The sequence below is a fragment of the Ranitomeya imitator genome, chromosome 6 (genome assembly GCF_032444005.1).
Source record: "Ranitomeya imitator isolate aRanImi1 chromosome 6, aRanImi1.pri, whole genome shotgun sequence".
Classification (NCBI taxonomy): Eukaryota; Metazoa; Chordata; class Amphibia; order Anura; family Dendrobatidae; genus Ranitomeya; species Ranitomeya imitator.
In genome coordinates, this window is record NC_091287.1 from 249,585,258 (window position 1) to 249,602,641 (window position 17,384).

General features: G+C 40.9%; 1 protein-coding gene across 1 annotated transcript in view; it reads right to left on the reverse strand.

The window, feature by feature from the left end:
• GABBR2 (gamma-aminobutyric acid type B receptor subunit 2) overlaps positions 1 to 17,384 on the reverse strand; it is a 1,074,198-nt gene that overhangs the window by 88,002 nt on the left and 968,812 nt on the right. The window contains exon 16 of the mRNA XM_069730579.1: positions 15,595 to 15,777. Coding sequence (XP_069586680.1) covers positions 15,595 to 15,777 — 183 coding nt within the window. The remainder of the gene's footprint in view (positions 1 to 15,594; positions 15,778 to 17,384) is intronic.

The window sequence follows — 17,384 nt, forward strand, 5'->3', positions numbered from 1 at the left end:
GGTTCCACTGCGGCTGAAAAAGAATGGGAGACCGCAGTGGACATGGTTTGAGATTCCCCCTGTGCAGCGGCGGGAGGTTGACACCTAACACGAAGGGACATTTTTAAATGCTTAGGAAGCCTTTCATTGTGTTTTTGTTAATTATTCTAATTTACTGAGATAATGACTTTTGGGTTTTCATTGGCTGTATGCCATAATCATCAACATAAACAGAAATAAACATTTGAAATAGATCACTCTGTTTGTAATGACTCACTTTTTTGTATTGAAGTATTGAATTAAATTAACTTTTTGATGATATTCTAATTTTATGAGAAGCACATGTAGATCCCTTTGGTCTTTAGCGTATTGACATAATCCATGCTTGGCTTTTGTTTATGGAATTTTTGTCATTCATAGCTGTTGTTTATTTCAGGACTTTTTATCACCATACTTTTCCGCTGTTTTCCTTTTCTTTACTACTCCCACCCCACCAAATGAACTTAAAACCTTATTTATGTTTTGAATAATTTATTCAAAAATTTGGCTTGCTTGGGGGTTCCTTTTGCTGGGATTGTCAAATCTTTGGCACAAAAAACGGAAAATAAAATGGCTAATATACAGTAATTTTCTTCATACATTTTTGGACATTATTTCACAATTTCTAGTATTTCCATAGAACTAATGCTCCGACATATTTTTGCAAATGCCATATGTGTTGTAAAGAACACAGGTTTACTAACACCATGTTTATAACCCAAGATTCAGGAAAATATGTTTACTCAGAGTAAAAATTCTTTGGAACAGATATATCAAAGCTGCCATTGTCCCCATGTGGGCTAAAAAAACCCTCGATGTCATGTTAGCCTAAAATACTCATTCATCAAACTGCAACTTCTCATGGACATTGAAAAATGAGTCTTCATTTTATACACCATAACATTTTTAGTGTTGTCATTTTTCTTTTTGCTTGATGCATATTTAAGTAAGGTGAAGGTGCTCTTATTGTGTGGTTGTCTTAATACGGATCCACTCTTCACACTGTCTTATGTTATGGCAATAATGGTAATAGCATACAAGCTGTAGTAATTACATTAATATTTGAACAATTAATACTCATATTAAAACAAGCTCAGGAGAATCTTTCACCTTTTTTTCAATTTTTTCCATGTTGAACTGGACACACGAAGTAATAGTGATTGCAGAGCAGAATGATACTTTTTGTTGTTTTTAATTTTATCTCTCTGTTGGGGAGATTTTTTGCAGTTAACATATATGACACCTAGTTAGTTAATATTCCCTAGGGTGTTATCAGATAGATTTCACAAGGGGCATGTACTTCTTCCCCCTGTATGATGCTGACCAATTATAAACAGTCAGCAACACTCAGAAGAAAGAAGAACATACTCCCACAATAGCTTAGAACAGTATTCTAAATGTGTGAGATGTAAGGATACAGCCCTGATCTCCTGGTCTAACCTCCTGCATGATGTAGGGGATAGAAGAAGACACCAGATGAAGAAACCTAATTGGTGCTGAAATGCGTAGATTCGATTAAATGACAATACCTCCACCCATGAGCCGTCTTTTTCCCAGCAACGCCCAGTGTGTTTTTTTATATCATGCATTACTCAGATAATGTTCAGCAGTTGGTCCACTCTTTAAAATTCGCAGACAGGTTTGTGCCTGTTGTAAAGACATTTCACTAAAGTGTATAGTTCCGCTTACTCCCAGTTTAACTATATTTCTTTGTCTTTTTCTTTTAACCTCTTGCATGAATCATTTGGGGGTAATGGGAAGAGCAGGTGGGTTTAGCTGTGTCACATTAAAAACCCTCCTAACAACTCTCCTTTTCACAGAACTGTCACTTCTGCTGTACTGCCCCCCCCCCCCCCTTCCCATTTCCCACACACACTGCTTGGAACTAGCTCAGAATGTCAGTATCAGAATTATGACTGTTGTAATCAACTTGTGAGGTGTAATTACTGTATATATCAAAGAGGTGCAGTCCAGAAGTCCAGAACAGGATGGTTACGCCTGTGTGAGATATAATGACTGACCAAATCTCATTGCAAAACATGTACCTGAGTAAGTTGCCTGAGCACAGTAGACCTAAGTAATTACACATTTCCAGACAGGCAATGTGGGAGATGACAAGTACAGCAAAGGTGACCATGCTATGAAAGAAGAATAAATAATAAAAGGGTTTGTATTGTGACACAGCTAAATCCAGCTGAACTGCACCTCTCCCATACTGACTCATGCAGGAGGTTAGACCAGTAGATCAGAGCTGTATCATTACATCTAACACACTGAGAATCCTGCTCTAAAGGTACCGTCACACTAGACGATATCGCTAGCGATCCGTGACGTTGCAGCGTCCTCGCTAGCGATATCGTCCAGTGTGACAGGCAGCAGCGATCAGGCCCCTGCTGTGCTGTCGCTGGTCGGGGATGAAAGTCCAGAACTTTATTTGGTCGCTGGACCCCCCGCAGACATCGCTGAATCGGCGTGTGTGACACCGATTCAGCGATGTCTTCACTGGTAACCAGGGTAAACATCGGGTAACTAAGCGCAGGGCCGCGCTTAGTAACCTGATGTTTACCCTGGTTACCATCCTAAAAGTAAAAAAAACAAACACTACATACTTACCTACAGCCGTCTGTCCTCCAGCGCTGTGCTCTGCTCTCCTCCTGCACTGACTGTGAGCGTCGGTCAGCTGGAAAGCAGAGCGGTGACGTCACCGCTGTGCTTTCCGGCCGCTGTGCTCACACAGACAGTACAGGAGGAGTGCAGAGCACAGCGCTGGAGGACAGACGGCTGTAGGTAAGTATATACTGTTTGTTTTTTTTTTACTTTTAGGATGGTAACCAGGGTAAACATCGGGTTACTAAGCGCGGCCCTGCGCTTAGTTACCCGATGTTTACTCTGGTTACCGGCATCGTTGGTCGCTGGAGAGCTGTCTGTGTGACAGCTCTCCAGCGACCAAACAGCGACGCTGCAGCGATCCGGATCGTTGTCGGTATCGCTGCAGCGTCGCTAAGTGTGATGGTACCTTAAGCTACGGTGGGGGCATGTCCTTCCTTCTCCTGAGTGTTACTGCCTGCTTATAATTTGTCAGGATCATACAGGGGGAAGAAGTTCCCAGAATTGTGTACAGTTACACATGAAAACATTGGTGAAAGGTCCTCTTCAAGCTTGGTCAAGGCCTTCTGATTGGTGCCAGCTGTAGATGATTTGAATTTGACTTTAATAGGATCAGTTCTGTCATATTTTATTAAATTTGCAGGTCCAGGTGAATTCAGTTTACAACACTACTTGTGCGAATCACCAAAAAAATCTGCAACCATTTTACACATTGTAGATAATTGTATCAGAAACAAAAGGCTGCCATGACTTTAGGTGTGAACATATGGGCTCCCAATAATACCTTGCAGCTATCACATCACGTGGTGTGGCTTAGTCAATCAAGAAGGACTATCTTAACTTGTAGAGTATAGGAAGGAATGCAGCAGTAATTTTAAGGTATTTTACAATAATGGGAGGATGCTCGCAGATCAACAATGGAGGTTGTCATGCCGTCAGCATTAAGTTTCATTGTTGATTTTGTCATTTAGTGGCTGAATTTATTTACAGTACAGACCAAAAGTTTGGACACACCTTCTCATTTAAAGATTTTTCTGTATTTTCATGACTATGAAAATTGCAAATTCACACTGAAGGCATCAAAACTATGAAATTAACACATGTGGAATTATATACTTAACAAAAAAGTGCGAAAAAACTGAAAATATGTCTTATATTCTAGGTTCTTCAAAGTAGCCACCTTTTGCTTTTATAACTGCTTTGCACACTTTTGGCATTCTCTTGATGAGCTTCAAGAGGTAGTCACCGGAAAAGGTCTTCCAACAATCTTGAAGGAGTTCCCAGAGATGCTTAGCACTTGTTGGCCCTTTTGCCTTCACTCTGCGGTCCAGCTCACCCCAAACCATCTCGATCTAACAGCTATTTTACCATGAAGGCCTGCTGCACAAAGTATCCTCTTAACAGTTGTTCTAGAGATGTGTCTGCTGTTAGAAATCTGTGTGGCATTGACCTGGTCTCTAATCTTAGCTGCTGTTAACCTGCGATTTCTGAGGCTGGTGACTCAGATAAACTTATCCTCAGAAGCAGAGGTGACTCTTGGTCTTCCTTTCCTGGGGCGTTCCTCATGTGAGCCAGTTTCTTTGTAGCGCTTGATCATTTTTGCCACTGCCTTGGGGACAGTTTCAAAGTTTTCCCAATTTTTCGGACTGACTGACCTTAATTTCTTAAAGTTATGATGGCCACACGTTTTTCTTTACTTAGCTGCTTTTTTTCTTGCTATAATACAAATTCTAACAGTCTATTCAGTAGGACTATCAGCTGTGTATCCACCAGACTTCTGCACAACACAACTGATGGTCCCAACCCCATTTATAAGGCAAGAAATCCCACTTATTAAAGCTGACAGAGCACACCTGTGAAGTGAAAACCATTCCCAGTGACTACCTCATGAAGCTCATCAAGAGAATGCCAAGAGTGTGCAAAGCAGTCATCAAAGCAAAAGGTGGCTACTTTGAAGAACCTAGAGTATAAGACATATTTTCAGTTGTTTCACACTTTTTTATTAAGTATATAATTCCACATGTGTTAATTCATAGTTTTGAACTTTTGATGCCTTCAGTGTGGATTTACTATTTTCATAGTCATGAAAATACAGAAAAATCTTTAAATGAGAAGGTGTGTCCAAACTTTTGGTCTGTACTGTATCTGCACTACTTTTTTGTCCCTCTGCTATTCCTATCTGTTGGTCTGTAGCGGTGCATTTTGGGAAGTAGAAGCTCAATACCTCACAGACAGGTGTTCAGAGGATATGCAATATTTTACTTCCCTTCATGACAGCATCGCTGGTAAGATAAATTATGTGGTACTTGTTGACTCTCACCCTTGCATTAGTCAGTGGTGTTTATTAGACTGGATAGCAGGCTGTGTAACACATGTTGTTTATAAACTGTTCAACCATTTGCCTCATATCTTTTTGTGTTACTTGTATACGTGTACTGATCCCTTGTTATTTCATTGCTCCTAGTTTCACTGAATGTATTTACTAATGTTCAATAAACTGCACAGAATTCTAGATACAGTCTTCTTATTGGACTTTGGTAGATCAGTTTAGCAACCTGTCAGGCTACACACACATCTCAGGGTAATGTGTAGTGAGTAGTGTTGAGCGATACCGTCCGATACTTGAAAGTATCGGTATCAGATAGTATCGGCCGATACCCAAAAAATATCGAATATCGCAGATACCGATATCCGGTACCAATACAAGTCAATGGGACACCAAGTATCGGAAGGTATGCTGATGGTTCCCAGGGTCTGAAGGAGAGGAAACTCTCCTTCAGGCCCTGGGATCCATATTAATGTGTAAAATAAAGAATTAAAATAAAAAATATTGATATATTCACCTGTCCGGCGGCCCCTGGACATCACGCTGCTAACCGGCAGGCTTCTTTGTTTAAAATGCGCGCTCAGGGACCACAGGGACTCCTACAGCCCGGACACGCAGCCCTGACTGGGATCGCTTCCCTTTTTCTGACCTCCAAGCTTTCCACGCATCACCAAGTGCTCTTTCTTTTTGGAGCCTGCTCACCATTATTGCTTGTCCCGTCTCTGCGGGGTCCTTTTTTCACCACAATTTTCTCTACAACAAGTGAGGTTTGACAAAGGCCCATTACGGGGCCGAAACGTTATCTCAACACACCTATATACTTCTGTAGTGAATACAATAAACTACTCTCCTTTTTGCATCAAAAAATCCAAGTATTTGTGTGCGGCTGTTTTTCTATGAATTTACTCAGAGGGCACTAACAGGTATGAACACACCTCACATCATTACTAGCGTGGCTCATCACTATTATACCCTGCTGATCACAGGTTCACATTGGACTTTACTAAGTTCTTTACACGGCATGAACTAGTCAACAAAGTGCTCTTAAAATTCAATTAACAGGCTGAAAGCTACAGAGATTGGAGAATTTCTTTCCAAAATGTTACTAGAGACTTGGGGTTGTCACACAGAGAAGAAATAGACCTAATAGTCAAATTCCTGGGTGAAGATTCAGGCAGACACGCAGCAAGGATCAGAGACATCAATATAAACCAACCCGAGACTGGCCTCAAATTGATCTGGGATAGGCTGGATGAGTGTTATGGCTCAGCAGAGGCCATAGAAAGAACCTTATTCAAAAGAATTGACAATTTTCTTAAAATATCTAACAAAGGCTTTCAGAAACTCGGAAAGCTAAGTGACCTGCTAATGCAAGTTCCGGTTGCTAAATGTGAAGAAAATTTGCAGGGACACGCATTCCTTGACACCGTCAATGGTGTTAGCCCTATAGTCCAAAAATTGACCTATAATCTGCAGGAGAGAATATAAACACAGTGTTCCATTCCCTCACCCAGCAAGCAGTGCCCCCTTCATCAGAAGCCTCATCCTCTCCTGAAATGCAGAGCCTTCAGGGAAACCCATGCAAGATTGGAAGAGATTTCTGAAAGAAAATGGTATCTGCTACCAGCGCTGTTCATCTACAACTCATCTCGCCAAGGACTGCAAGATCAGTGTAAAATGCTCATTATTTGGAACCACAGCACAGTGCTAAATCCATGACCTCAGACGACGAACACACTTCAGCATAATGTGTAGCGAGGACAGAACAGAGGTAGTAAGAGAAAGTCGAAAAGCATTGCATAAGTACTTTAGATAGTAATGTGTTGTACAAGTGCAGCACTGAAAAAGGTGAGAGTAGTATTCTGTGAATAATACAAAAATTCAATTTATGGAAGTGAAAGAGGTAGGAGACGTGTTAGCAGCAGTAATAGCAGAATCATTGTAATTGGTCAGTGATTTAATGTAGCCTGTATAGTGTGCCTGCTTGTCACAGGCTTAGGCCGGAGTCAGACTAGTGAGGAGGAATACGGACGAGTGCTATGCAATAAAACATCGCATAGCACTCGGACCGCTGTGGGGCAGCGCACATCACAGTTTTTTTTCTCTGCCGTCACTCGGCCGATGCTCGGCATACTCGCACCCATAGAAGTCTATGGGTGCGAGTGAGACAATGCACATCACTCGGATATCATCAGAGTGATGCGCGATATACGCTGACCCCGGCAGTGGAGGAGATCAAGAAATTAGTTTCTCTGCCTCCTTCGCAGCTGTGCTCCTATTTTCTCTGTGCGAGAGGCTCGGAGCACAGACGCATGACACTCGCCTCCAATTCGCAGCAGAGCAGGAGCCGAGGGTCATTAGCACATCGCACCCGATGCTCTCGCATCGGATACCATACGCTAGTGTGACCCAGGCCATATATATAGAGTTTTACCAATACTTTTTATGAAAGGGGAATACGTTAATTGTTTTTTCATTATACAAAAGAAAATTTTCGTTTAACTGGGGGCTTTAACCTCCTCACACCCAGGCGATTTGCTGTTTTCTTCACCTTTTTTCCTCTCATTTTCCAAGAGCCATAGCTTTTTATTTTTCCATTCACATATCTGTATAATAACTTCTTCTTGAGTAGAGCAGAGGCTATTAAAGGCACATAATTGCTAATTAAATTAGCCATCATGTCCTGGGAAAGATGCGTTCTTGTGAAGGGTTAAAGGGGTTAAATACAGTCCTATTAGATTTCAGAGTGTTGCACGTCTTTTTAGGTCAATTGGAGTCTTTTCAGTATTGCAACATTCTGTAAATCAATTTGCGGGGAAAATCTGTTGAATTTAGCAAATTTGAATTTCAAAAGATTTGATCATTTTTAATGCCAGCATGCAAAGCTTTTCTTCTGAGCATCTTAACTAAAAATCAATTAGAAGACTAAAAAAGATCAGATAACTTGTTAGTTATAAACAAGTATCTCTAAGAGAGTAACATTTATTGTGAACTACATACTTTATAGCTTATCACTGTATATCCCTGTGACATAAATGGGTTCAGGGTCAATAGGTACTTGTTGCTTCACTAAAGATGCAAGCACTTGATCTTATTCTGCATAACTAGAACCAATAAAAGACCACTACATAGCTACCAATTTAAAAAGACTTTATATCCCCTGATTGATGTCCCAGGTTTGTAGACCTATAAAGTACCTAATAAGAATGACCTATACTAGATGTACCTTAAACTCCTCCTTCCTGACTGTGGGGGTTGGCACTGTATATACGCCTCAACTTGTACATCATCTGTCCCTATGTGTCCCTATATGCTCTTAGATATGAATACACACATAAGGGTCAGGCACACATCAGAATTTATGGGAGGGTATCGGTTTGTATGCCAATTCTTAATTAGACCCAATAATCCAGCTTAGCCAAATATTATGGGATTGCAGGATAAATAGAATAAAATTGATTTAATATCGCTGCCTGTGATTCCTCCTACCCTATATCAGAGTGAATGCTCAAAAGGCATAGATACACTAGATATCAACATATCAGCTTTAAGTACTAAAGTTCATATATCTATACAATGGATGTCGGGCTTAGCTACTATATCAGCTAATGTAGTACATCAAATAACTGGACAACCAAAAATAATCAATTAGCACAATCAGAGACATTCTAGCAACTCTTAAATACAGTGCTCAAAAAATAAAGGGAACACTTAAACAACAGAATATAACTCCAAGTAAATCAAACTTCTGTGAAATCAAACTGTCCACTTAGGAAGCAACACAGTTTGACAATCAATTTCACATGCTGTTGTGCAAAAGGAATAGACAACAGATGGAAATCATTGGCAATTATCAAGACACACTCAATAAAGGAGTGGTTCCGCAGGTGGGGACCACAGACCACAACTCAGTACCAATGCTTTCTTGCTGATGTTTTGGTCACTTTTGAATATTGGTTGTGCTTTCACACTCGTGGTAGCATGAGATGGACTCTACAACCCAAACAAGTGTCTCAGGTAGTGCAGCTCATCCAGGATGGCCATCAATGCAAGCTGGGGCAAGAAGGTTTGCTGTGTCTGTCAGCATAGTGTCCAGAGGCTGGAGGTGCTACTAGGAGACAGGTCAGTACACCAGGAGACATGGAGGGGGCCGTAGGAGGGCACCAACCCAGCAGCAGGACCGCTAACTCAGCCTTTGTGCAAGGAGGAACAGGAGGCGTACTGCCAGAGCCCTGCAAAATGACCTCCAGCAGGCCACAAATGTGCATGTGTCTGCACTAAGGGTTAGAAACCAACTCCATGAGGATGGTCTGAGTGCCTGATGTCCACAGATGGGGGTTGTGCTCACAGCCCAACACCGTGCAGGATGCTTTGCATTTGCCACAGAACACCAGGATTGGCAAATTCGCCACTGGCGCCCTGAGCTCTTCACAGATGAAAGCAGGTTCACACTGAGCACATGTGACAGATGTGACAGAGTCTGGAGACACCGTGGAGAGCGATCTGCTGCCTGCAACATCCTTCGGCATGACCGGTTTGGCAGTGGGTCAGTAATGATGTGGGGTGGCATTTATTTGGAGGGCACAGCACTCCATGTGCTCGCCAGAGGTAGCCTGAGGTAGCCTGACTGCCATTAGGTACCGAGATGAGATCCTCAGACCCCTTGTAAGATCATATGCTGGTGTGGTTGGCCCTGGGTTCCTTCTAATGCAGGATAATGCCAGACCTCATGTGGCTGGAGTGTGTCAGCAGTTCCTGCATGATGAAGGCATTGAAGCTATGGACTGGCCCGCCCGTTCCCCAGACCTGTATCCGATTGAACACATCTGGGACATCATGTCTCGCACCATTCACCAACGTCACGTTGCACCACCGACTGTTCAGGAGTCGGCTGGGGCTTTAGTCCAGGTCTCGGAGGAGATCCCTCAGGAGACCATCCGCCGCCTCATCAGGAGAATGCCCAGGCATTGCAGGGAGACTATACAGGCACGTGGACGCCACACAAACTACTGAGCATTATTTCCTTGTCTTGAGGCATTTCCACTGAAGTTGGATCAACCTGTAACTTCATTTCCCACTTTGATTTTGAGCATCATTCCAACTTCAGACCTTCGTGGGATATTAGTTGTGATTTACGTTGATCATTTTTAGGTTTTATTGTTCTCAACACATTCCACTATCTAATGAATAAAGATTTACAACTGGAATATTTCATTCAGTGATATCTAGGATGTGTGATTTTATTGTTCCCTTTATTTTTTTGAGCAGTGTATATGATAGAACAAATAGATCTGACAAATCAATGTTAGGTTGAATAAACTCATAATATAAAAAAGACATGTTCCATGATACTCTTCTGTTCACACAAACATCTCTTTTATATCTCAACGCGATTCCTCACTGGATTTCAGTTCATCAGATCCATGGTCAGTCCATACATGCATATCCTGCAGCTTACTTGAACTTCTCATATGAAAATTCCCGCTTTCTACATTCAAATAATGAGTCATTCACAATTGACCTTAATAGCACATTCCTGTTTGAGGGGGTAGACCAGCATCAGATTGAATGACATTGGTATGATACCGAGTTGTCGCACAATGACCCATTGTGCATGTCAGAGACATTCTCGGCACTAGAGCTCCGGCTATTTAGTCGCACATGTGCTGTTATGGGAGAGGATTTCTCCCTCAACAAGCTGAGGATTCTGGAAACATTTGTACAATCGCAAAGCCCTCCGATATCCCATGGAAAGGTACATGCGTCTCTCACATCTATCAGTGTTAATAGAATTGCACAGGCAGAGACTGCAATTCATTCACTCTTGGTCCCTTCTATCTAGCATAAGTGTGGTAAGTCTGTTTACATCAGTATAATTACACTTATTTAAATTATCATGTCTTCAGTGCAGAGCTCCTCCAAGTCTCCTAGCGTGGAATCATCAGTCTTAACATGGTGGGAGGAAGCAGGATCTGGGTGAGGATTAAGTGATACAGACTGTTGGCTGGTGAGACTGGACTGTGTGGAAGACTGGGTGGTGCTGCCAAGAATGCTGGAAGCATTATCTGCTATCCAACCGACCACCTGTTTCCACTGCTGTGGCTTCAGAAGTGATGTACCGTGCCTCCCTGAAACTCGGAACAAGAACCTATGTGTCATAGATGGGCTTAATTCTTGTGTCCCAGAAACAGGCATAGTCGCACCTGCCCCCCATCCACAGCATCTGCATACACCATCATCAGCACTTCTACTTCTCAGTCCCTTACTGCACGCCCTATGCATTTTCTAAATGCTAGCTCTCTTGAAATTAAGTTTGTTTTTAATTAAAAAAAAAATTGGTCTCCTACAGCAGTCAAAGTGTTTTTTTTGGAGTTTAATACCACCATTATGTACCACAAATCACATAATACTCTATGGTTGAGTAATTGAATCCAGAACAAAATTTCAACTGTTTTTTGAGTGTTATATAGCACATAAATGTATTAAAAATAACGTAATACTCTATGGATGAGTAATTAAATCCAGAAAAAATATTCAACTTTTTTGGATTGTTATATACCAACAAAATGTACCACAAAGCATGTACAACTCTATGGATGAGTAATTGAATCCAGAAAAAAATTATATGCTATTTCAGAGTGCTATATACCACAGAAGTGTACCACAAACCATCGAATACTCTATGGATAAGTAACTGAATCGAGAAAAAAAATTCAGTGCTTTTTTGAGTGTTATATACCACTGAAATGTACTAAAGAGCATGTAATACTGTATGGATGACAATATAGTCAATTTATTCCCTCCCAAAAAAACAAAATGTGGTCACGTGCAGCAGATATACAGTATATTTAGCAACAGACTGAAAAGCCCGAAGCCCTGCATAGAGACTGTATTCTGCTACTCTCCCTGCTCCTGCAACTGTCCCTCCCTAGGCTAAATGCAGAATGTATCTGATACAAACAGCACAGGTTTAGCCCTAACAAGGGCTGTTAATGTGATAGTTCAAAATCAGCACCAGTATCAACGCTAGAGGACTCTGATTCATTCAACTGTGCACACACAGACCTGGACATACACTTTCTCCCTCCAATAAGAACTGTCCCTGAGCTGTGAAATGGCATTAGTGTGCCGAGCGTGGCTGCACTTGTGCTTTTATAACCCCTGATGATGTCACATGGCCAGCCAATCACAGTAATGCCTCTACCAAGATAGCTTTGGAATTACAGTGACTTGCAGGCAATCAATGCATACTACTTTGCTGTGTAACAGGAGCCAAACATGAGGGGCAGGGATTCATTTTTCAAATTTGAGGACTGACAAATGCTCGCCGAGTGCCGAGCATATCCGAGCACCCAGATACTCGAGTGATATCTGAGTATCACCAATCATGTTTGCTCATCCCTGATTGTATCTAATTGTGGTAATTGTTAATTTATGGTTGTCCAACTATTTGATGCCCTACACTAAACTGAACACCCATTATATAGATATACAGGTCCTTCTCAAAAAATTAGCATATAGTGTTAAATTTCATTATTTACCATAATGTAATGATTACAATTAAACTTTCATATATTATAGATTCATTATCCACCAACTGAAATTTGTCAGGTCTTTTATTGTTTTAATACTGATGATTTTGGCATACAACTCCTGATAACCCAAAAAACCTGTCTCAATAAATTTGCATATCAAGAAAAGGTTCTCTAAACGACCTATTACCCTAATCTTCTGAATCAACTAATTAACTCTAAACACATGCAAAAGATACCTGAGGCTTTTATAAACTCCCTGCCTGGTTCATTACTCAAAACCCCCATCATGGGTAAGACTAGCGACCTGACAGATGTCAAGAAGGCCATCATTGACACCCTCAAGCAAGAGGGTAAGACCCAGAAAGAAATTTCTCAACAAATAGGCTGTTCCCAGAGTGCTGCATCAAGGCACCTCAATGGTAAGTCTGTTGGAAGGAAACAATGTGGCAGAAAACGCTGTACAACGAGAAGAGGAGACCGGACCCTGAGGAAGATTGTGGAGAAGGACCGATTCCAGACCTTGGGGAACCTGAGGAAGCAGTGGACTGAGTCTGGTGTGGAAACATCCAGAGCCACCGTGCACAGGCGTGTGCAGGAAATGGGCTACAGGTGCCGCATTCCCCAGGTAAAGCCACTTTTGAGCTACAGAGAAGCAGCACTGGACTGTTGCTAAGTGGTCCCAAGTACTTTTTTCTGATGAAAGCAAATTTTGCATGTCATTCGGAAATCAAGGTGCCAGAGTCTGGAGGAAGACTGGGGAGAAGGAAATGCCAAAATGCCTGAAGTCCAGTGTCAAGTACCCACAGTCAGTGATGGTGTGGGGTGCCATGTCAGCTGCTGGTGTTGGTCCACTGTGTTTCATCAAGGGCAGGGTCAATGCAGCTAGCTATCAGGAGATTTTGGAGCACTTCATGCTTCCATCGGCTGAAATGCTTTATGGAGATGAAGATTTCATTTTTCAGCACGACCTGGCACCTGCTCACAGTGCCAAAACCACTGGTAAATGGTTTACTGACCATGGTATTACTGTGCTCAATTGGCCTGCCAACTCTCCTGACCTGAACCCCATAGAGAATCTGTGGGATATTGTGAAGAGAAAGTTGAGAGACGCAAGACCCAACACTCTGGATGAGCTTAAGGCCGCTATTGAAGCATCCTGGGCCTCCATAACATCTCAGCAGTGTCACAGGCTGATTGCCTCCATGCCACGCCGCATTGAAGCAGTCATTTCTGCCAAAGGATTCCCGACCAAGTATTGAGTGCATAACTGAACATTATTATTTGTTGGTTTTTTTGTTTGTTATTAAAAAACACTTTTATTTGATTGGATGGGTGAAATATGCTAATTTATTGAGACAGGTTTTTTGGGTTATCAGGAGTTGTATGCCAAAATCATCAGTATTAAAACAATAAAAGACCTGACAAATTTCAGTTGGTGGATAATGAATCTATAATATATGAAAGTTTAATTGTAATCATTACATTATGGTAAATAATGAAATTTAACACTATATGCTAATTTTTTGAGAAGGACCTGTATAGACTTTAGTATTTAAAAGTGATATGTTGATACCTGGTGTATCTATGTCTTTTGTACATTCACTCTGACATATGTGAGGAGGAATCGCAGACAGCAACATTAAATAAATGTTATTCTATTTATCCTGCAAACCCATAATATTGGGATAAGCTTGATTATTGGGTCTTATTATGGTTTGGTAGATGTTTCATCGGATAGCACTTGCTCCAATACTATACAATGGAGCAGTGTGTTTATTTTCTCATGCCGAGTTAACATGAGAAAAAACTAGGTGCATGCTGTGAGTGGCAGCGTATCTCGCATGATGCGCACCCATACAAGTCTATGGGTGCATGCAAAACTTCAGATTGTACTCGGATGCGATTACCGCGGACGCTGGCAATGGAGGAGATGGAGAAATTAGTTTCTCCATCTCCTCCGCACTTGTGCTGCCATTCTCTCATGCAAGAGGATTGGAGCACATTTCACTGACACTCGGCTCACGCTCGTAGCAGAGCTGGAGCTCAGTGTCATTAGCATATCGCATCGGATGCTGTACGTTTATGTGACCCTGGCCTTAAGTATATATTTTAAATTTTATGCAGCTTAATTGTGTCATTAATTAATAAGGGGTTGGCCAGTAGCATTCAAGCCTTTTAATTAAAAAAAAAAATTGTTGCTGATGGAGGGTACATTGACCAGACCTGTAAATTAGCCTTCTCCAATTGAGCTTTCTTATGTGCAGTATTTTTCAATGGCTAATGGACAGAACAAGTCACATGTTTCTCTAATAGCTGCCATAGGCTAAAAGAGCTGTGTGTGAGGAAAGTTGCTTGCGGGAGGCATTTCCCACAGAGAAAATCAGCCATGAACCTGTAATACCTATATGATATTAAGGCCGGGGACACGCTTGCGAGTGTGATGCGAGAAACTCGAATCAATACCTGGCACTGCCGCTGGCACTCAGGACCGGAGCGTGCAGCTGCATGTATTTCTATGCAGCCACACGTTACGGTCAGAGTGCAAGCGGCAGTACCGGGTATTGATGCGCGAGTTTCTCGCATCACACTCGCAAGTGTGACCCTGGCCTAAGAGTCACAAAATCAACTCCTCATCAGGACAAACCATGATATTGTGGTTTGTTCTGATGAAGTTGTAAAACTTGGAAAGCATTGATGATCAAATTGCCTAAATTTGGATTTGTATCCCTTGTTCTTTCTCCACGGTGGTGCAGATTAACCCATTACTTGCAGTTTTGTTTCTTCCATTTTTCACCGTGGGTCTGCAGCAGCCTTTTACTCTATCAGTGGTTATGTGCACACAACAGCACCAGGTCAGCACTATTGTGCATGTTCTTTTATTAAGGTTTAATCCTGACAAAACCCTATTTTGGGCTTTTTATCCTCTCCAGCATTTGTCTCTTTATTATAAAATCAACTCCTCAACATATTTGTTAAAATAAAGTGTACAATCCCTATGTTTCTGTGGAGCCCATAACTGAACCCCACATGTTGTTTTATCACTTTCCTTTGTAGAAATCACAAAGCTCCTGCATTTTAAAGGTCCTGCAATTCGGAAACTGAAAGTACCTCTGTGATTTTCATCCGTAATCGATGATTTTCTGACTGCAGTCCTTCTAGTCGGGATGTGCTGGCTTGATTTACGCTGGTGACTGACGTTGATGTCTTTGAATCTTCTTTTTTCTGATTTTGTGTGAAATGAAATCTTCTGTTCTGAGTTGCTGCATCAGGATTCGTCCTTAGGGTTATTAACTATAAAAATAAAACAATATGTTATAAAGTTATTGTAGAACCTACTGTACTGAACAATCTTTTCTAACAGGCAGGTGTAACGTTAGGATGGCTATATAGGTCATTTTTGTCATCCGCAATGCATATGTAATGTGCTTAATGGGTGAAAGCAGGATTATATATTTATACATATAAACATTTCAATTATACATTAATAACTCCATCAAGTTATTGTTTGTAGAACTATAAATGCTTTTTTTTCTTTTCTGGAAATGTATAGGGCTTGGTATTGCCGTGTTCAGAATCGCCTGCATTCAATATAAAAGAATAATTAATCTGATTGCTAAATGGTGTAGTGAGAAAAAAAATTCAAAACTCCAAAATAACGTTTTATTGGTAGCCACTACGTTGCAAAAAATAAGCCGTCACCCAGCCCCAGATCGTGATAAATGGAGACAGCAGATCTCGGAAAATGGCGCCATTTTTTTTTTTAACAAACACTGATTTTTTTTCACCACTTAAATAAAAAAGAACCTAAACATAATTGGTGTCTGTGAACTCGTAATAACCTGGAAAATCATAACGGTAAGTCAGTTTTAGCATTTAATGAACATGGTAAAAAACAAAAACAAAAAACAAGTGTGGAATTGCACTTTTTTGCAATTTCACTTAGAATTTTTCCCATTTTCCAGTACACAATATGTTAAAACCAATGGTGTCGTTCAAAAGTACAACTTGTCCCACAAATAAGCCTGACATGGCCATATTGACTGAAAAATAAAAAAGTTATGGCTTTGGGAATAAGAGGACCAAAAAATGAAAACACAAAAATGGAAAATGTCCCGGGGGTTAAGGGGTTAAAAAAAAAATTAGATTTAGTAATCCTGTAATTTTCACACTGGCCACTGGGGCTTTTTAGATTTTTACTTCCTGTCTTTTCAGGAAGAGTTTACAGTACTTTTTTATCTTTAGATAAGTTCCCATGATGAGTTTTCGATGAGTATAATTTTTTTCACATAAAAAAGTACAGCGTATTATAGTTCCAGTAAAGTATATGGAATTTATAGAAGTCTCATACCCACTGTACTATTTTTCTGCTGCATACATTGACCAGTGGTGAATTTTTAAAATCTTCAGCATGTTAGCTTCTCTTGTTGTTTGCGTGCTGATTTTTCCAATAGCATCCACTAATTACAACAGCACATTTTTAGCGTAGTGAAAATTGACAGTAAAAATATATAATATTTTATTCATTTTTTATGTTCTCAAATTCAAGCTAAAATACTCTGGATTTTATCTGCGCTATAACAGTAGAAAGGTTAAACTTTGTCAATCAAAGACCCCAAGAGAGCAATAAAACGCTGTGTACATTAGAATAATAGTAGAGTACATAAAATATGCTTTTGGCTGTTGGTACCATATACTTTAAACAGACTGTCTGCAAATTCAGGGGCACGGGTGGGGACATTTGAAATAATTGTGGCTCATTAGTCAGGCGCCAGTGCCATCCTAAGCTTGCAGCTGTGCTAGTTCACCATGTAAATTAGTGGAACATTGATTTGGTCTTATTAGATTAGTGCTGCTTAATGAATAGGGAGCGTCGCTAATTAATCTCTACTGTTGTCGGC